At 38.7% G+C, this 21,532-nt stretch overlaps 1 protein-coding gene across 2 annotated transcripts in view; it reads left to right on the top strand.

Moving 5' to 3' along the window:
• The window catches only part of Stx8 (syntaxin 8), a 257,620-nt gene that overhangs the window by 1,673 nt on the left and 234,415 nt on the right, over positions 1-21,532 (top strand). For both annotated transcript variants that reach the window (XM_027946946.2, XM_027946945.2), the window contains 3 exons: positions 3,250-3,349; positions 5,568-5,662; positions 15,887-15,997. In XM_027946946.2, the coding sequence (XP_027802747.1) occupies positions 3,250-3,349; positions 5,568-5,662; positions 15,887-15,997 (306 nt within the window). The remainder of the gene's footprint in view (positions 1-3,249; positions 3,350-5,567; positions 5,663-15,886; positions 15,998-21,532) is intronic.

Raw genomic sequence — 21,532 nt, forward strand, 5'->3', positions numbered from 1 at the left:
AGATAAGGAGGCCCTTGCCTCCACCCCAGAAAACCAGATCCTACTATAACTTTACCTTTGTTCTACTGAATGTCATTGGCCATTGATGACTTCCTTTCTCCTGAGTTGTGTTCTAATATTTAGAAATGGAACATAGCCCGTACTATTTTAATGCCCTATCAAAGCAAGTGATAAGCTCTGTAATATAAGTAGCAAATGATTACTGTCTCTGAACAGGTTCTTGCTGAAGCTTTTAGTCTTATTGTTAGAGCAGCTTATTTGTTGATGACACACTATTTATGGAAAAATTATTTAACCTTAATAGTTTTATATTCTGGGGTTGGACTTTTTTAATATTGATAGTATGCTGTGGATTTTTTTGTTTGTGTTTTTAAAATCGTCATGGAAGGTAAAAGATACATGAAATAGAATATTGTAATGGACCCCTTCATACTCATCATCAGATTACTATAATTATCAATATTCTGTCCTTGTTTGATCTCTAGCCTCCACATCACTTTTTCTTTTCTAGATATATTTTAAAGTAACTCTCATAAGTATATCAATTTAACTGTATATTCAGTGTTTGATAAAAATGAGGACTGGTTCATAGTCTGGAAATTTCTTTTATGCTTCCGTTTTCAGTTTCTTAGCCTATGTTGTGGTATCACCTTCCTCTTATTCACTTAGGCCTGAGAACTAATCATTTACTTTTTTACATTCACTCCTCATAACAGTCTCCATTGTTTTTCTTTTCTTTTCTTTTTTTAATGTATTTGCCTCCCCTCCACCTCCACTCCCCCGGACTATTTCTGCTGTAGTCCAGCCCTATGTAGCTCAATACCCTGCAGATTGTACATATTGGTAATGGGATATAGAATTGAATAACCCAAGAAATCTACTGGTCACCTGTCAGTACTCTCATGTTCTTACATTACTATTTATATAAATGGAATTCAGATTAATTTTCCTAAACCAGTACTTGAGGCACTAGTGTGCTTGATACCATGATGAGCTTGCCTATTATCTCTCTAGAGTCCAGTGGCTCTCACACTTTGCTATATATTGAAATCACCTGGGGAGCTTTTCAGCACTCCCCATGTCCAGGTCAAACCCCATACTAATTTAATCAGTGCTTGTGGATGGGGTGGGATCTAGGCATTATTTTTTGTTGATTTGCTTGCTTGTTTTTTGAAGATTTCCCAGTGATTCCAATGTGTAGCAAAGTTTCAGGAACCACTGCTTTTGGGGGGCTAACTTGAGAACATGAGGATTGAGGGCAAGACACCTGGGAGTTTGTCCTACCTTTGTGACCTTCAACATTTCACATATCTTTAAGGCCTCTCTTTATGTGTAAAAGTGTCCCCTTTGGATCTAAAATCCCCTTGTAAGTCAAAACTTATAAGATTGGTGTTCCAGTTCTGCAGAAACTTAATTTCTTATCTCTACTGTTTTATATTGTACTCTCCTAGGGCCACTACTTGGCCAAATGTACGTGTTTTCTTCCTTTGATGTTTGCTTGCTCCATGTCCTTTTTACCATGTCTAGAATGTGTTCCTCACTCCTGTCTGAACAAGAGGCCTGCATTAACCTTGAAGTCAGCCCATTGTGTCCTCCTGTGGCCCAGCCTGTCTGAGTGCTTCAGTCAACAGTAATTTCTCCCATCTTCCAGCTCCTGAAGTGCTTCATTTAAACCTTACATTTGGCAGGATTTTGTTATGGAGTTTGACATGTTTGGTCTGGGACCACAGAACCAGATCTAAGCTCCTCTTGTCATAGATGGTAATATGGAGGAAACCAGGTAAAATGTGGCAAAGCTGAGACCAGGACCCAATTTTCCCTATTAATTATATGTTATCTTATATTACTTGCTCTTTTTTCATACACATATACATCTTAATACATATAAGTTACATATATGAATATATATATGAATGATGATACTTTAGGATTAGTGACTGAGGATCCTGCCTCCTAGGATCCTTATGAAATTGATAACATAAAGTTCTCAGCATATGACCTGGCTCTGATCAGGTACTTAGCTGTTAGCTATTACTATAATTACCATGGTAAGACTCTTAAGGGAAGCAATTGGAGCATCTTTCTTCATTCAAAAAAATTACTTATCAGGTTCCTGCCATGTAAGGTGATATGTGGGAGTTGGGAGATTTTTAAGAAATAAACTGATTCTTAAGCAAAAATTGTGACGTGAGGGTCAATAGCAGTCTTCAATATTTTGTAATGGCCAGTACTGGAAAATAACATTTGTCATATAAGTACACCACAATCCGCTTTTAGAAACAGAAAGTGAAGTAGGGAAAATGAAATGTATATGTATGCTTATTTTTTGCAAAACAGAAAGTAGAAGTACTATAATAGAGGGAGAAAACCAGGGGCTATTGGGAGTTCACTGTGAATCCCAACACTGTCAAATAGCAGGTAGGTCAGTAAATGTTTTGAGAGAATTCTGGCAGGCTGAGATGTCAAGTGGACACGTGTCCCATGTTACCAGAGTGTTGTTGCAGGATATATAGTACCTGCTGTTCCTGGACAGTGGAGCTCTTCCTCAAGCAGATCACCATGGCTGGCTTCTCACCTTGCCTAGGGTCACCTGGTCTAAAGTGGCACCTGACCATCTGTATGTCCCTTCATTCTGCTTTCTTTTTCTTCTTAGCACATGTTAACATCTGACATACTATGTGCATATGTATGTATGTATGTATGTATGTATTTTTACCATTCTCCCTCTCTAGACTGTACATGGCTTGAAAACAGGGATTTTGTTCTCAGCTCTACTGTTCATTCATAGTGCGTGGAACAGTGCTTAGTACAGCACAGGATATACTAGAAATGTTTATTGTGTTTTACAAATGAATGTCTTCAAATGCTCAATTATCTGAAGAATGAGCTGATTTAAGAGCTGAGCCTCTGGAACCAGAGAATCTTGGTTTGCAGCTCTCATTCCCACATGAGCAAGTCCTTCTACCTCTTTGTGCCTTTTTCTTGTGTGTAGATGGATGTGGTAATTGTATGCAATGCAGGTACCCAATGTGATTGTGTGAATTGAGTGAGTTTTTACAAATGAAGCATTCAGAATGATGCCTGGTGCATTGTAAGTACCATTGAATACACGTTACTCTTACAGGTCCTGTTTATTATCTTCCCTTCCTGTTTGAACTTGTGAGTAGAATTAAAAACTCAACTTGGACATTGTAGAAGTTTCTTTTAAAGAACCTTAAGCATTTTTCTTTTTGTATGACTTTAATACAGGTTCTCCACATATGATTCTACCTGCCAAATTGCCCAAGAAATTGCTGAGAAAATTCAACAACGAAATCAGTATGAAAGAAGAGGTGAAAAGACATCCAAGGTAACACCAGGAGGGAATTAGTATTAAAGTGATTTGTTTGAGCTTTGATGCCTGAAAACCTTCCTGAAGCTGGTGTGTGTGTGTGTGTGTGTGTGTGTGTGTGTGTGTAAATCTTTGAAATTTGTTTTACTATGTTGCAGACTTTTTTCTTCACCTGCTAAATTATGAATCTTCTCCAAAATATGAAATATTTCTTATTTCTCTCACTGAACTTTTACACACCTGCAGTGTTCCTGGGCCTTCTGTTCTTTGTACTATTGATGCAGTGGTAACTGCCAGCATCATACTCAGGGTTTTTTTTTTTTTTTAAATAATGACTTCATATCCTTTATTACACATAGTCATGACTTTTCTTATTCTCTTTCATTTCTCCTTCTCTCAAAGTAATTTTGTCACACATCATTTAAAAAATTTTTGTGCTTTTTCTCAATTACCACTGCTTTTCCAATAAAATAATTCCATGGGATTTTGAATAGGTATGTAACATGTTTATAGACTAAACTGAGGAAGATTTACATTTTTACAATAATGTTTCCTTTATTTATATGACAGGCACTGAGTTGTATATTTTTTAGATTTTGTTGGTATTGTTAATGGAATTTTTTAAAAAATTTTTATTTTTTGGTACTGGGGATTGAACTTAGGGACACTCAACCACTGAGTCATATCTCCAGCCCTTTTTTGTATTTTATTTAGAGACGAGGTCTCCCTGAGTTGCTTAGTGCCTCAATAAGTTGTTGAGGCTGGCTTTGAACTCATGATCCTCCTACTCAGCCTCCTAAGATGCTGGGATAGGCATGTGCCACTGTACCCAGTTTAGAGACATATGGCTATATACTCTTTCATCTCTTGAATGCTTTTAATCTTTAATTCTGTAGAGTCTTCAGAGATGTGGTTGTGTTTGTTGTGTGGGTGTGTGCATATGTTTTGAGACAAGGTCTTGCTATGTTGTGCAGGCTTGTCTCAAACTCCTGGGTCAAGTGATCCTTTGGCCTCAGCTTCCCTCAGGTGCAAGCCATTGTGCTCAGTTTGTTGTGCTTTTTTTTGTGTTGCTCTTTACTCTTTATTTTTAATATTTAATTTTTAGTTGTAGTTGGACACAATACCTTTATTTCAGTTATTTATTTTTATGTGGTGCTGAGGATCGAACCCAGGGTCTCACACATGCAAGACGAGCGCTCTACCTCTGAGCTACAACCCCAGCCCTCTTTACTATTTAAATGAGAACCCTTCATTCCTTGGCATTCCCTGATAAGTATTGTGGGTGGTTCTTCCTTGGCTTCCAGAGGTTTTAGAATAAGGTTACACCTTTCCTTGGCTGCTGATACCTTGGAGGATTGCTTGATGTGTATCCCTTAGCCAGCCTCCTACTATGTCCTTGCTATTCTAATAAAGGGGCACTGGCTTTCCCCTAATTTGGGTAATTCCTACTTTAACAAGGTAGTGAATGAAACCTGTGGTATTCTGCCTTTTAAACTCATCTCTGATTTCATCCATGGTTGAATTTGTTTTCATTTAAATGAGCAGCTTTGTTTTTCACCTTTCCAAACTCCAGAGAGCTCTCTTCCCACCTCTGCTTCATCTTTCAATTTAATGCTTTAGAGTCAAAACAAAATTTCCTCTGAGTTTTTAGAGTGATTGGAGAAAATTCACATAGTCCTGGAAAAAGAGTTATGTGTGGTTATCATTCCTTTAGTATGAAAAGAACACATTGCTGTAAACTGTTCAAATGGTTTGAAAATATACCAGTGTGTTCACAGACTGGTCAGTATGGTAGTGGACTTGATGCCATGTCATTTGAAGCATGGTTGAGGGAACTGTTGGATGTTTGCTGTTGAATGAAAACATTTGGGAACACAGTTTCCTGCATGGCTCCAGGGTAGATCAATAGGATTAATGGGTAGAAGCTCAGGGGACAGAATTCAGCTGAGTGTGAGGGCAAACTGATGGTTTCTAGTCAATGTCCACGTTTAGGTATGACCCCGTAGTCACTGGGGCAGGCTGTAGGGCTGATAAGAACCTCAGGTGAGGTAGCTAGACAAGGTGAACTTTGAGACTCCTCAGAATCCTGAGTTTGTCACTGGGAGGCTAAAGATCTCTTCTAGCCCTTCCTTGATTGATACATAATCTGTAAAAAAAATCCAAGTTTACATGATTTAAATTAGTAGATTCTACACCTCTGGACTAGAATACTTAGGATGTGTTCTTTTCTTTTCAGCTTACGGTGACAATCAGAACTTTGTTGCAGAATCTGAAGGAAAAGATCGCCCTTTTGAAGGACTTATTGCTCAGAGCTGTGTCAACACATCAGATGTATCCATGTAAACATTTCCACCTCTTTTCTAGAGTGGGAGGAAAAGCAGTCTTATTTTAAGAAAGGAAGAAATCTGGGTCTGGGCTACCCAGATTTTTCCACAGCTTGAGGAGGACCTGATTTTCACACTGTTGCCTAAAATCTTGATTTTTGCTTTAAGTATCTTTTACATGTTTTACAGTAAATATGCTGGCAAGGCAAGACCTGCCAAAGTAAAATAATTAACTTGTTTGGGTGTGACCTTTATAGGGCAGGAAGCTAATGCTTTCCATCAGTGTTATATTTACAGAGCCCTGCATTACTCTCTGTCCACTGCTTTGAGGATGGCCAGCCCCTGCTCCAACAGCAAAATGTCCATGACAGTCCTAAGCTGTGATTCTGTTTCTAGGATTTCCAGATTTTGTAATGATTCATTTCTTTCTGGAGAGGCCAGTACCAGTAGAGAACATACATCTTTTTTATTTTTAACTGTTCATATGGATTATTGAGATGTGACTTGTTTGCAATATTATTTTTCCAGGGGCACAGATACTGCCCCCAGTTTGGGAGTTTTGGGGGCAGAGAGTAATGGGAACTTGCTTTAAAGCAAGTTGGGCCATCATCTTAATCTCCCAACTGTCAAGTGTGAAAACCTTTTTTAGAAATTCAGAATCTGATCTGTGTAGAAAAAATATAGGGACCTGTTGCCTAAATGAACCCTTTAAACCCAAGTTTATATTGGTATGGAAACTAACATCAAATGGTCTTCTTTCATTTCTATAAATTGTGAGTAATTTATACCAGCAACCCAACGTTTAGTATTGACTTTGAATGTGTCAAATTCAATATGGGGAAATGTAGAAATATAGCTTTTTAGGTAAAGCAATTGAAGGTGTTTTAAAAAAATATTCTCTCAAGTGTAACTCATTTTATATTACCAGGATGGTTGATTTAGATTAGTTGCATGGTTTTCCAGGTATGCAATTATTAATCCACTAAGGTTTCAAATAAAAGTTTGATTTCAGTCAACAGTTGGGACTTTCTTTTTCACATAATTGAAATATTCTGATACTGAGTTTGTAATTTACCCTCCATCTGGTATCATTTGTTACTGCCCAGTTAGTCTATTATACCAGGAGCTTTTACTTTACCCAAATCAACAAGTCTAAATATGTAGACCTCAATTAGTTTCAGACAGGCAGAGAGATTTCCTTTACTAAATACCGGGAAGTCTGCACATGGGGTCAAGTTGTGCAAACTCATTTTAGTGTTATCAAAAGCACATACATGAGAAAGGTAACTAAATATTGTTTCATGGTATAATATTAGTACTTAGTATTTGTATTTAGTATATAGTATAACATTTAGTACTTAGTACTTAGTATTTGTTAGCCAACATTAAGATAAGTGATTAGTGTTCTTATTTATATGCTAAATCTACAGGGCAAGAGAAGTATATAAATTAAGAAATCTTACTTTTTCCTATTAATAATGTCTGCTAGCTATTAATTAGAGAGTAGTAAGCATGCCACAGTAACAGTTGACTTTGTTCTCCTAAATACTTATAGTCTGACCATCTGCTGAAATCTCTTGGATTTTTACTTTTGTGGTAATCTCAGAATTACCTCCTAATTATTGAATTAAGAACTGAGCTTTAAAAGCACTGAACAGAGCTGTTTAAACATTACAAAAATATTTAGGGACTTTAACGTGAATAAGCCAGAGTTTCCTGGGAGAAATAAATAGCTCATCTGAAATATAATAGCTTTCTTTTTTTTTTTTTTTTTTTTAAAAGAGGGAGAGAGAGAGAGAGAGAGAGAGAGAGAGAGAATTTCAATATTTATTTTTCAGTTTTCGGCGGACACAACATCTTTGTTTTTATGTGGTGCTAAGGATCGAACCCGGGCCGCAGGCATGCCAGGCGAGCTCGCTACCGCTTGAGCCACATCCCCAGCCCCATAATAGCTTTCTTAAGAATTCTATTTTTTAAAAAATAATTCTCTATTGTAACTAGCCAGCCTCGTAGGGATGGCATGCAGATAACCCACCGCATGGGGGCGCTCCTAAACCTCTGTCTTTTCAGGGAGCCCATTTCTCTTTTGGTATAAGGGAAAGGAGGTAGCTTCTGTATTATGACAGCAATTTTTTAATTCTCCTTCTGCTCCCCAGTCTTTCCATTTGCTTACCTGCTTCTTAAATATTTTAAATATTATGGCAGTTATCCTCCATATTTAAGATATATCAGATAGCAATTTGTCATTCCTAATAGCCTTATATTATTGGTTTGTTTGGGTGAATCCTTCTCTTCTTTACAAAAAGGGTAATGAGTTGGGTCAAACTTTGCCCCTTCAATCACTGATACAGTTGGAAAGGAAAAGTAGCATTCTCACAGAGGAGTTTTTACACTGTGGGGAAGTATCTTTGAGAACTTTTAATAATTCCCTCCACAGCTGGGAAATAGAAGAGCCAGATTTAAACACAAGGCTGTCTGGTCCCAAAATAAGTCATTTAAAGCTGAATTCTACTTTAGTAGAAATAATACAGTTAACTGTCACCTGGCATGTATTCAACTAGAATTCTCTATTAATTGGCATGTTGCTGTAGTGCCAAGACAAATCATTTTTATAATGCAAACTCTCAAGAATCTTGTTAATCATCAGAAAGATTAAGCAGTGTTCACTGTGGTTTATTAGGTATATACTTTATGGTGTTGTAATTCCTGGAAAAATTTTTGGCTATAAATCACCAATAGAGTGACTTTTTAATCCCTTTTTGGGGGCCCAATTAAGGTTGGGTGACTTTGTAAATGTGAATATTTGAATACCACATTTCTTTTTTTTTTATTGTGTTGGGTAGTTAAGAGTTTATGGTACTTTGCTTAATAAATTAATGACTTTCTGCATTATGGAGTTTTATAGAGAATACTAGGAACTGCTAGAAAGATAAGTCCTATGAAAATGCTTTCAAAACAGTTCATGGAGTTTAGGCATGACATGTTATGCTCTTTCCCAAAGAAGTATTTTTCTCCTAGGAAGAATGAATGTGAAATTAAAATAAAAGTTCTATGCTTTTGAATCTGTTAGTTTACCACTAATAAGCCCAAATCCTGCAGCCAGAGAGTTTAAAATTGCTGGAAAATATTGCCTTCTAGTCACAGTGCTGCTTTGAGATGGGGATTATAATGGCCTCACCGTTGAGAGAAGGTGCATGCTGCGGGAGGCTACATGTGGAATTTTAGGTATACCTAAAATATCCTTAGAACTTGCTTGACATGAAGCTTGTCCTTTTGTTAGTTTTTCAAAGACACCACCTTTTTGCCTCTTTAAAAAGAATAAAAATAATCTCTTTACAAAGTGTTTCAATATCAGAAAGTATTTTGGTGCCTTAGGAGAAGGCCTGGGGAAATAATTTTTTAAAAAACCTATAAATAACTTTTCTCTATATTTTAGGGAAAAGGATAGGTAGATAGAAAGTGGCCATCACTATGTAATGAATGTGAATGATTGTAGGCATGGAGAGGCTAGCTGCCTCAATTCTAGAAGTATCCCTGGTGGCTATAGGGAGGCAAGGTTCTTAAATACTGTCTGGGACAAGTTTTCACAGCTGCCTGGGAGCTTGAGACTAATAAGGAGGAGATAGTGTGTATATATGTAGAAATTTTCTGGCCTATAGTTAGTTACTTGGTTTTTTCTAGTTTTTATTTGATTTTTTTTTGGGGGGGGGGGCAAAAATCCTGTACATATATGGCAAAATGTATAATTGGTAATTCTAAATTAGTACTTCCCCTATCTCTGATTTGTCTGGAAATATTACTGGCCCACGAATCTGAAATAGGTGTAGTGGGAACAACACTGGCTTTGGAATTAGAACTCAGACTAACGACCACTTACCTGAGACCACACAGCAGTTCAGTCTTTCTGAGTCTTAGTTGCATTATCAATAAAGTAGAGTAATCTTACTTTACAAAGTTGCTATGAAAGTTGGAGAAAGTATCTTCTGTATGAGATAGGGAAGGTAAAAATTTATGTCATTTGTAGGATTGTTGTGAGGGTTTGAGTATAGGCCTAGAGGTGCTTTACATATAGTAAGTCCTTCTTGAGGATTACCTCTATTTATTATTATATAATTATTGTAAAGATTATTGCTGCCATTGAGAATTTGCATCTAGACCTTCCTTTGTTGAATTTATAATTAGGTAAGTTGGTTTTATTACAGCACACAAATGATGATGGTATTAAATTAGTTCTTGCAAAATGTGATCAGTTCTTTGAGGAAGGTAAGGACTTGGCTTGGTACATAATAGGTATTTAGTGAAGTTGGTTGAATTTAAAAAAGAAAGTAAGCCATTAAAGTCTTCTGGTCTCACAAACCTTAAACTGTCTCCTTGCAACCTCTTCCATTATGGTATGGAGAAGTAATTATGTTCACCCTTCTTCCTTCTCTAGGGCAATTCATCTACAAAGTAAGACTTATCTAAATTCATTCATCTCTCTCTCTCTCTCTCTCAGGTGAACACAATACCTTTACTTTTATTTATTTGTATGTGGCGCTGAGGATTGAACCTAGTGCCTCGCACGTGCTAGGTAAGCACTCTACCACTGAGCTACAGCCCCAGCTCCAAGACTTACCTAAATTCTTAATTCTTAAATTCTTAATTCTTTCTCTAAGGCTTTTTTTTTTTTTAAGTTGCAGTCTTTTTTTTTTTTTTAATTTTTTATACCTTTTTATTTTATTTATTTATTTTTTATGTAGTGGTACTGAGGATCGAACCCAGGGCCTTGCACATGCTAGGCGAGCACTCTACCGCTGAGCCACAACCCTGGCCCCTTCCACTAAGTTTTAAGAAAACTCAGGAGCTGAAGGGGGTTGGTGTGTGGCAGGGATCCAGAGACCTGTCCACTCCACTGCATCTGTGGGTCAGACCAGGCTGTAGCCCAGAAGCTGGGCTTAAGCACACTGGAATTAGCTATTGGTAATGTGAAATCAGGATCTAATTTCCTTTACAGCTTACATTTCCATGAATTGCCTAGAATTATATTGAAAATCAACTGTGAGCCAGTGACAAAGTACCATGTAGTTATTTTTCTTTGACTATTCTTTGAATTTCTTCCTTGTTTATTCACCAAGTTGGTGGGAGAGGAGGTCTTCAGCACCAGCCACTGACTATATGTCTTATTTTCTACTTATCCTTATTTCCTTAGGCACACCCTTGTCCCCATTCCCCTACTCTACCCAACTGTCATAGGTATGTCCACATATATGCAGTGTAGATTATTACCCGATTCTTTGATTTCTTATTAACATTCTATTTAGTGTCTAGTGTAGATGGTCTGTTAATTTAGTCTTCCACCTCCCATCACCCCAACTCCTATGGCCTATTCTCTCAATATATTAAAACAAAACATAAAAGAAGCAGAGTGTTCCTAATGGGATAGTTTTCCCAGATTTACAGAGAGTCTCTGGGAATATTCTAGTTAGTATTACAGGTTGAGTGTCCCTTATCCGTCCCATGCATTTAGAATTTTTTTCAGATTGTGGAATATTTACATATGCATAATGAAATATCTGGCATGTGACGTAAGTCTAAGCACAAAATTTATTTGTTTCATATACACCTTATGTATATAGGCTGATTGTAATTTTATACAAACAATATTTTAAAAAATTTTGTATATGAAACAGAATTTCCCAGGGTCAAATTTTCCACCTGTGGCATTCATATAGGTATTCAAAAAGTTATAGATTTTGGAGCATCTCAGATTTTGAATTTTTGGATTAGGGGTGCTCAACTTGTACCAGTACTGTTTTTTCAGGCTTCTAAGAGGTGGTAAAGAGAAGTGGTAGTGCTGGCAGCCCCAGGATGCTGTAACCTCTGGAATTTTGGTGCTCAGCATGATGTGGTGCAGAAGGCCCTGACCAAGGGCAGAAAGAGCTGGACTCTAACCCAGCTTTGCCATTAACCATCAGAGCAGCTTAGCTATGTTGGGCCTTAATTTTCTGTCAGAAAAATGAATTAAATTAGGGGATCTCAAAAGCCTCTTCCTTTATCAAATATCTGTGATTCTCTTCTTCACTCTCTAACCTACAAAAGTAATTAACAAATTTAATACCTTTGAAAGTGATCTTCTTTAATTGTTGATTCATTCTAAACTTTAGTTTGTTTATACATGCAGTCCTGGGGATTGATCCCAGGGGTGCTCTAGCACAGAACTACATCCCCAGCCCTTTTCATTTTTATTTTGAGGCAGGGACTTTCTAAGTTGCCCAGGCTGGCCTTGAACTTGTGATCCTCCTGCTTCAGCATCCTGGGTAGCTGGGATTATAGGTATGCACCACAGCATCTGGCTTAATATTAGTTTAATTCTGTAACTACTATTAAATATTAAAGATTACCTTGAATTGCTTTTATTACACAAAGTACTTTCTATCTGTAGTTATACATTTTAGAAGTGACTCCTTTCTCTTCCGCTTCCATATCTTGCCACATCTCATTCTTCATAGTTAACAATGTTGATGGTTAGTACTTCTTATCCCAGACTTTTCTAGGCATGAAATATGTACGTGTAAATATAAAATTCTTTTGATGATGAAAGGATCATATTGTATAGTTGGTTCTGAAACTTTTGTTTTTATTAATAAGCCCATAGCAGAGTCACACAATACAAAACAATGTTCAGTCTCCTTTATCTCTGAATTGTCAGTTTTACTTCCTTAGAGTTATTTGTATTTTCAGAAATTTTTGGTGTATGTACAAACATCTATATTTATCTGATCTTTTTTTATTAACAAAGTGGGAGCATACAATTCTCCATATAGCTCCTTGTTGCTATTACTGCTATTTGCCTCCCCTTCTTGGTTTAATACTGAATTTTGGAGCTTATTCCATATCACATAATGTGTATGAATGCTTGTAAGTGCTCAGAAATGTTAATTGCCATTACTATCAGTACATAAGCAGTTTTCCTATTCCTTTTTTTTTTTTTTTTAGTCTGCAAAATCTTCTTTGCATAGATGCACTAGTTCCTTTTTGGTGAAATTTTAGGATACTTCTAGTTTTGAGCCATTATAAATGATAGTGTAGTGAACATCTTTTCTCCAAAGTCCTGGTATGGAGTTTGAATGTATCTGCAAGAAAAATTCCTGTTAAAAGAATGTATCCTTTTTTTTTTTTTTTTTTTTTGCTGGGTGCGGTGGCGCATGCCTGTAATCTCAGCAACTCAGAAGACTGTGGCAGGAAGATCACAAGTTCAAAGCCAACTTTAGCAACTTAGCAAGACCCTGTCTCAACATAAAAATTCAAAAGGGCTGGGGATGTAGTTCAGTGGTAGAGCACCCCTAGGTTCAATCTCCAAAACTGCAAAAAAAAAAAAAAAGTGCCCTTTAAATTTTAAATTTTGTTAGCTATATAGAAGGCAGTTTGGCAGTTGGTTGAACCTGTGTACATTCCCACAGTGAATTTAAGAGAATTCCTGGGTCCTTGGCTCTTTCCAAAATTTTCTTGAATATAGCATATAAGACAAGGCTGAATAATATTAGAATATAGTTAGTAGTTAACACAATTTAAAATTCTCATTTTGACTTATTAATTCTTGTCATGGCTTCTGTTACTTCTTTAATTTATGTGGAGCTTGTTTTAGATAGAAAAGCCTTCTGCTTTACTGACAGTTTGCCATTAATTTGAAAGACATGGATATTCTTGACATTGCATTGATCAAAAGGATGATATTTGGCCCTTTTATTAATACATAAAAATATTTAAGGTCATTGTTTTTGAGGTATTGGGGATTGAATCCAGGAGTCCTGTACTACTGAGCCACATCTCTATCCCTTTTTGGTTTTTATCTTGAGGCAAGCTCTCGCTGAGCTGCCCAGGCTGGCTTAGAACTTGTGATCCTCCTGCCTCAGGGTCCTGAGTTACTGGGATTACTGGCATGTGCCACTCCGCCTGGTTATAAGATCACTGTTTCTTTATAATTGCTAGTTCATGGTTTCCAAGATGGAGTACTTAGTGACTGTCATCAAGTAGGAAATGGCAAAGTAATGGTATTGATCTGACCCAGGATAGTGTGGCATTCTGGAATGTTAAGAGAATTCATTTATTATTATTATTATTCTTTTTAAAATATCTAAAGCCATTGAGTGCTCAGCTACATTGGTTTGGGGAATTTGTGATTTTTCAGACAATGGTTGTTGGGGAAATTTCTGCCTGGGTTTGTTTACCAGCCAGTTGATGTACAAAATAAGCAACAAGATTTATAGATTCCTTGGGCTATAATTTTTCCATCAGGCAATGATGATGCTACTACTTGATTCTGTCAATTCCTCGGAAATTTTTAGGCCAGAATGCAATGTTTTTTAGCCTTTTTTAAGAAGAAAAGTGTCTATAAATCCAAAGCATCCGTTTCACTAATGTCTGACTATAATTACTAGGACTAGGGACTTGTGGCCAGTGCTGTTTTGAATCACCAGCCTTCCAAATCTAATAAAAGAAAGATCACAACCAGGCATAGTGGTGTTTACCTCTAATCCCAGCAACTCTGGAGGCTGAGGAAGGAGGATTGCAGGTTTGAGGCCAGCCTGGGCTACTTAGTGTCTTAGATCCTGTCTCAAAATAAAAAATAAAAAGGGTTGGGGATATAGCTCAGTGGTAGAGCACCCCTGGGTTCAATCCCCAGTACTCCCCCACACCAAAAACAAAAACAAAACAAAAAAGCCCAAAGCCCAAACCAAAGTCCACTTGTTAAAAAATGTAAAATCCAGTTAAAACCTAGTTGAGGTGTGTTTGTTTTTTGTGTCCAGTGCCAGCTATCTCCTTTCAGAAGTGTTAACTTCTGCCATCAAGAAAAAGAGTAGAGAAAGCTTTCTTCTTCAACATTTCCTTTACTTTGTTTTTCAAAATACATTCCCCCACACACTTACCCACACACCCTTAAGCCTAGCAGAACTTGTGTGATTTATTTCAAGAAAACTAGTATGTGAAACTTTGGATTTAGGGGCTGAGGGTATAGCTCAGTTGTAGAGTGCATGCTTAGCACCATTCAGGAGGTCCTGGATTGAATCCCCAGCACCAAAACCCAAAACTTTTGGATTAGGTTCTGATTTATTATCATTATTTTTTTAAAAAAAATTTTGTAGTTATAGATGGACAGCTTATTTTATTTGCTTATTTTTGTATGCAGTGCTAAGGATCGAACCTAGTGCCTCACACTTGCTAGGCAAGCACTCTGCCACTGGCCCCAGCCCCTATTGTTGTTATTATTTTTTAACGATCACTTATGAAATTGTTCTGGAAAGCTGTGCGTGGTGACCCACACCTGTAATCCCAGGTACTCTGGAGGCTGAGGTAGGAGGATCACAAGTTCCAGGGCAGCCTAGGCAACTTTCCTCAAAATAATAAATTAAAAAGGGCTGAGAATGTAGCTCAGTGATAAAATACTCCTGGGTTCAGTCCCCAGTACCAATAAATAAATAAGAATAGTGCTGAAAAATGTAACAGAAGATCTGGTGTTACAGATAGAAAGAGACTCCCCAAGACCAAAGTAACCAATTCAAGATCATAGACAGTGGACAAAACTATAGTCTTTTAAACTTCTACTTGAGTATGCTTACTAGAGTTTCTTTGTAATTTTCCTTAAAGATCATGTAATATAAATGAACAAGGAACTGATGGTGACAATTTTTACAGCAAATTATTCCACACAGTGGCACTTTAAAATCTATTTTCCAGGTCTACTACTAGGTGTCAAAAAGCAGGCACTTCAAAACATGGTATCTTGGAGCACCCCCTCACCCAGTTTGATCCCAGTTGGGGATCAAACCCAGGCATCCCACATGCTAGGCAAGTACTCTACCACTGAACCCCACCCCCACCCCTATCTTACACCCCTGAACACTAACATCTAAAACTCAAAACCTAAAGAATCACTGAGCCAGCCTGTCCTGTTGACAGGTCACTGGGAGGAAAATATTTACCTTGTATATTTTTCAGTGCAAGAATTTATGTAGTGATATAATGATCTATGTCAGCATTTATACATTCCTTTGCAATAGTGCTGGCAAGGTCATTTACCTGGAGGATCTGTGGAGTTGAAGGTCAGAGCAGGAGAAGCTGAAGAACAGGTTCTCTTCTAGATAGTAGTGTTTGGAGTGGAAGAGCTGCCAGTGACTTGAATAGGTCATTTAATAACATAATAGGTAAAATCAGGTAACCCATCCACCACTGGACCTTAACAAGGTGTCTGCAGAACACAACTGGAAGGGGATCGAAGACAGAACCTACTGGATGATCTTGTAACGCGCGAGAGACTACTTCTGGCATCCTTTAAGAATGAGGGTGCAGAGCCAGACCTAATCAGGTATGATATTTTCTTTACAGGAATTACTTGGCTGGTGCAGATTTACTTGCTGTTATTACAACTGTTTCTTGAATGGTTTCAGATCTTTATAAAAATTTTTTTGGTTCATTTGTAGTATTTGACTAAATTTCTATTCAGTTTAGTTTTTATTTTCTAGATTTAGTAAACTTGGTATGTTCAGCAGCATCCCATATGGGGTGGATGAGAATCACCTGAGATTTTCATCACACTCAGGTAGAATACAGTGTCAGAAAATTTGATTTGCATTCTTTGCTTGAGTTTTCTGCATTGTTAGCTGCCTATAAACTCCTGAAGTCATTACTTATCAGTGTGGGGAAATGAGTTTTGTTTTAAAATTGGCATTGAAAAAAAATGTGTCTGATAAGACTGTAGTCTAGGACTCAGGGAGGTAGGGGAGTGAGTTGGTTGGATTCTTTCCCTGGCTCTTTGCCACGGAGTGATTCACACTCTTAAGAGCTCACAGCTGCTCAGAACTGAGCCCTGTTGGAAGACCCCGAGAAGGGTCTAATTTTCAAGGCTACGGTTAATGAGCCATAAATTGTTACCTCTTTGCAGTTGGCCTTCCCTCTGCTTCTAGAACTCTCTTAACTTCATTGTGGAAACCATCCAGGAAGGGTATGTGTCCACTGTGGAGAGGTAGCTAGTTTCTGCTTAGTTCCTAGTAGGAATAATAAGTTTCCTGAGGGCAGTGGTGTTGTGTTTTATTTATTTATTTGGTACTGGGGATTGAACCCAGAAGCACTTTATTACTGAGCTACATCCCCAATCCTTTTTTTTTTTTTAATTTTTATTTTTTAGTTGGATACAGTATTGTTAATTAATTAATTTATTTTTATGTGATGCTGAGGATTGAACTCCACAGGCCTCACCTATGCTAGGTGAGTGCTGTACCGCTGAGCCACAACCCCAGCTCCCCCAATCCTTTTTGAGACAGGGTCTCTATAAGTTGGTGAGTCTGGCCTTGAACTTGTGATCCTCCTGCCTCAGCCTCCTGAGTCTCTGAAATTATAGATATGCACCTCTGTGCCTGGCTCAGGGCAATGTTTTTTGACCCTAGCCTCACAGTACCAGGCTCCACCCCAGCTCAGGCCCAGTGGGTGGGGTGGGCGGGGTGTCTCAGGTGATTCTCATAAGCATCCAGGATTATAAAACCTGCCCTAGGACTAAGAGAAGAAGATCCAACACGTTCTTTCCCACCGGTCCCAGGCGTCCTAGGAGGAGGCAGTTCAAGGTTTTCAGAAAAGGAGGAGTTGTGCTCCTCTCTCGGTAGTGTCCTAGGAGACCACAGTCTGTGGTGGGCTGACTGACTGTGGCTCGTGATAGTCTCTGTAGTGTTCAGGCTTATGGATGCAGGGTGAAGTGAGTGGATGACGACGGTGATCCTGGCTGATGAATAGAACAGGTGAGCAGAGGAGCCAAGAGGGGCATTACACTGAAGGAAGAGGTCTGTTAAGAAATGAATAGATGCATTCTGCCATTGTGTCTAACAAATTAGAACAAATCAGTTAAAAAAAGAAATCAGATTAGGTAAATATATTTTCGACAATAAAACTGTAAAGTAAAAAATTAATAGAGGCATGCTGGGGGGGAACATGTTTCACGGGGGAGAAGGGGTCAAGAAGAGAGAGAAGATGGTCAGAAGGGAGAGAAAGCGTTTAAATAACGGTACTTGGTCATGGCAGAGGTGAGCATGATAAATTGTTAGCATTTGGTGAGAGTTTGTTAGGGGTTGGGGTGCGGGGGTGGGGATGGGGGCAGAAAGAGTCCATTAGGCACCAGACTCCATTTATTGCTCTTTGTTAACTGTGTAATTTAATGATGTTGAAGGGGCCAGCTTGAGAATTAGCTGACCCTAGCCGTGTACTACCAGAGGGAGAGGGTTCCTGGGGGTTGTTTGTTTGCAGAGCTGGGGGTAGAATCCAGGACCTCACACATGCTAGACAAGTACTCTTCACTGAGCTATGTCTGCTGTTTTAAATTTTGAGACAGGGCCTCAATAAATTGTTACGGCTGCCCTTAAACTTGTGATCCTCCTGCCTCAGCCTCCGGAGTAGCTGGGATTTCAGATGTGTGCCACCGGTCCAGCCCTTATGGTTTTTGTTTAGTTGTTGTTTTGGTCCCCTCTTTCCTGTCTGTTCTCTCTCCCCTCATTTCTCTTGTGATCTCTGTGTCCTTGCTATTCCAAGTGGGGCCTGCAGAGGAGCAGCATCAGCGTCACGTAGAGGCTTGTTAGACATTCAGAAACCAACACCCCAGCCCAGACCTGCTGAATCAAAATCTGTATTTTAACAAGATCATCAGATGACTAGAAGGCAATGCTATAATTTGAGAAATACTCTTTGTATTGTTTGTAGCACTTTGCATCAGAATTACTAAAGGGCTTACCAAAAACAGAAGGAGAGAGAAATACTAGTGTCTGGACCGTATACTTGGCAAGTCTGACCAGTCATCTTGGGGTAGGGCCTGGCTAGCAGTAAGCCTGGAGGATGCTCCCTAGGTGAGTCTAATAGGTAGCAGGTGAGAGCCGCTATCTCCTTTCGTGGCACAGTATAAAGATCTCAGTAGTCTACACCTGCTGTTGGTTTTCTGCATGCCAGGCATTATGCTTAGTTTTTCGTGTGCGTTTGCTCAGGAGATCTTCACAATATACTACTTTACGGAAAAGAAACGAAGGCTCAGAAGGTTTAATTCTAAATTTCATTGCACCATACAAGGAGCTGAACTAGGCTTCAGAAGGACTCATCTTTGTTGCTTAGTTGTTCCCCAATCATTTGGGCCTCAGAATCATTGACCTTAAATTGGGGTATGTGTTTTGCCCATTTTTCATCGTTGGTTGCCATGTTAATCGTTGATTGCTATGTTAAGGGCTGCAGGCTTTAAAACCCTTATATATACAAGGTGACATTACTGCAGCATTGTCTCTCCCCCAGGTGAGGAGGGTGCCCACATTGCTTCCTTGCAGTGGAGACCTTCTGTCCTGTTACCCCAAATTCTCTGCAAGCTCCTGACCTCCTCTATCAGTCTTGGTCCATGTGCTGCACCTGGTGCTCTGCCTGCCCATCTCCCCTTCCAAATCTTGTTTGTTCTGTGTCCTCTTTAATCAGTGCTCAGCTTGCTGCCTATTGTCCTTTTAGCCAATCTCACATTAATTTGGCTGTGGAATCAGTGTCTGGCAGTGACTTGTCTTATGGAGGTATTTTAACCAAAGCCTACTTGAATCCTAGAATTTAAACTGAAATAAATTAATTGGTGGGAGAATTTGGGGGAAATTAGCATGTCAGTAGCAGAGATGGATTTTTTGTTGGTTGGTTTTTTGGACGGAGGCCTTCTAAAGTCCTCTTAAATCCTACCACTAGGATGCCCCTGCTCTTCAGTGCATGTAGCTGATACAAATGGAGGCCTAAAGCTGTTACTAATTGGTTTGCTGGTGAATGGTTGGGGTGACATGGGGGCAGAGAGATCAGACTGAGAAAATGTGAAGCAAAGATAAGTGAAGTCCTGAGCATTGGAATAACTAAGGTAACTGGCGAGACTTATATACATGCTCTCAACATGAAACTGAGGGATGTGTATATATATACATACTTGTCTTTTTCATTTAGGAATAACTCTAGAATCATTCAGAATAAGCTTTCAGAAGAATTTTGTTTAAAAAGTATGTAAGCATTGCAGAGGAGAAATGATTACTGAGGAGTGATGGGGAGGAGGTGCTAATGGACATGACAGATGGTGATGATCCATTCCACATGGCATTCAGTGTGGCCAACAGTAAGACAACATTGTGACAAATAGATATCAGCCACCAAGAAGAAACAAAATCATTGCAGGTTTAAAAAAAAAAAAAAAAAAGAGAGAGAGAATGGCAGATGGCCTGGAAGGTGAATTCCTCTTCACCTCCACTGGTGAATTCTTATTGGCTAAGATTGCTTTAGACTACTGCATTCACCCAAACAGTAATATGTCTGCAGATACTTGTCCAAAAAGTGCAATAGACATTCCAGAGGAGTCAAATCAATAAGGAAATGAATACTAGGTAAAATCACTCTGAAATAACTTCAGGAAAAAGTTTCAGGGAACCTTGTAGAAGGATTACAAAAATGTGCACTCTAGTTGCATTGATCCAGCTGATCGGGGAGTACAGCACCATCACCGACTTCAGATCAGCAATAAGTGTAACCATGATTTGCATGAATGAGGCCAAGATAGTTCGTCTTGGATTCGGTGTTTGCTGGTCTTTGATTTCTTTCACCTGCTTATGTCAGTGTTATTTTTGCTTTTTTTCCTCATCCTTGAGGCCTGTCCTATCCCTGACTTCTCATACCTAATCATTGTTTTGCCTGGACCAAGTTTCAGCTCTGAGCGTGTGGATTCAGTCATAGACATGACCAGTTTCAGCTCATAATTTGACCATATGTTCTGGCCTCCCAATTGTCGGGTTGCCCACTCATTTCTAATACCAACCGTTAGGACTTTTCTATCCCCGGAGAAACTCCATTACCTTTTTTGCCAGTTGATTTCTCGGGTGTCTCCAGTGGCTCTCAAAGATTTTTCTGAGTTCTTCTCACAGTTGATTCCTAGGGCTCCTCCAACATTTTTGTTTTACTTCTGAAATTCTTGATATTAGGAGGTCAGTTTGGTTACTTGTCACTTTGGGATGGGCCAGGAGCACATATGTTTCTCTTAGGCCATGACTGGAGAAACACAGTGGCCAGAAGGCCTTGTCAGAACTTGAAAATGTTACTTACTCGCCCTGTGATACATTTTGTTGCTAGTGCTGCATTGACAAGTTAAAGAACTGGGGTTAATCTGCTAACCAATGTTTCAGAGCCCTATAATATTTACCAGCAATACCTCAAAATCAGTTGCTCTACCAGAGCTCACTTGGAACCCCATGAGCCCCTCTGCCTTCCTAGAGCTCCCTACCTCAGTTTCCCTCTTTCCTATTTGCAACTCATTCCCTCCCCATCCTCATGCCCGAGAGTCCTCCCACCAGGCTCTTCTCTCTTTTTTGCTCTTCCTCCTCAGATGTGGCCTTATTAAGGGGAGAAGAGTATTGTCAAACTTCGGTTTGGATTAGCATTTTCTTTAAACATTAATGTGCCAATCACATGATTGAATGCGTAGCTGTCATGTGATAGAATCTTCATTTTACCTTAGGATTACTGGTCATTATTCTAGAGCAGTAATCCTTGGTCCAAATAAGCAATGGTTGACTAATTTAGGGCATTTGGCAACTCGTTAAACAAGTCTCTGTGCAACAATGTCTCTTAGAAGAAGATAAGCCCTGACTCATAAAGCAGTGACACAGCTTCTGATTTAAAAGCCCACTGCCCTTTATATTTGAGAGCATTGCTAAGTCTTACAATTAGTTGAATCTTTGTAAAGAGAAAGAAAAATCATTGCATACTCCACTGCTCTGTGACCATCTCAAAGATTATGTGATTAACTCAGCTGCAGTGGGTGGCTAATTGGCTAAGCTTTAATCTTCACACCACCAACTAGGTAGAGGATTAT

Source organism: Marmota flaviventris, chromosome 17, assembly GCF_047511675.1.
Source record: "Marmota flaviventris isolate mMarFla1 chromosome 17, mMarFla1.hap1, whole genome shotgun sequence".
NCBI lineage: Eukaryota > Metazoa > Chordata > Mammalia > Rodentia > Sciuridae > Marmota > Marmota flaviventris.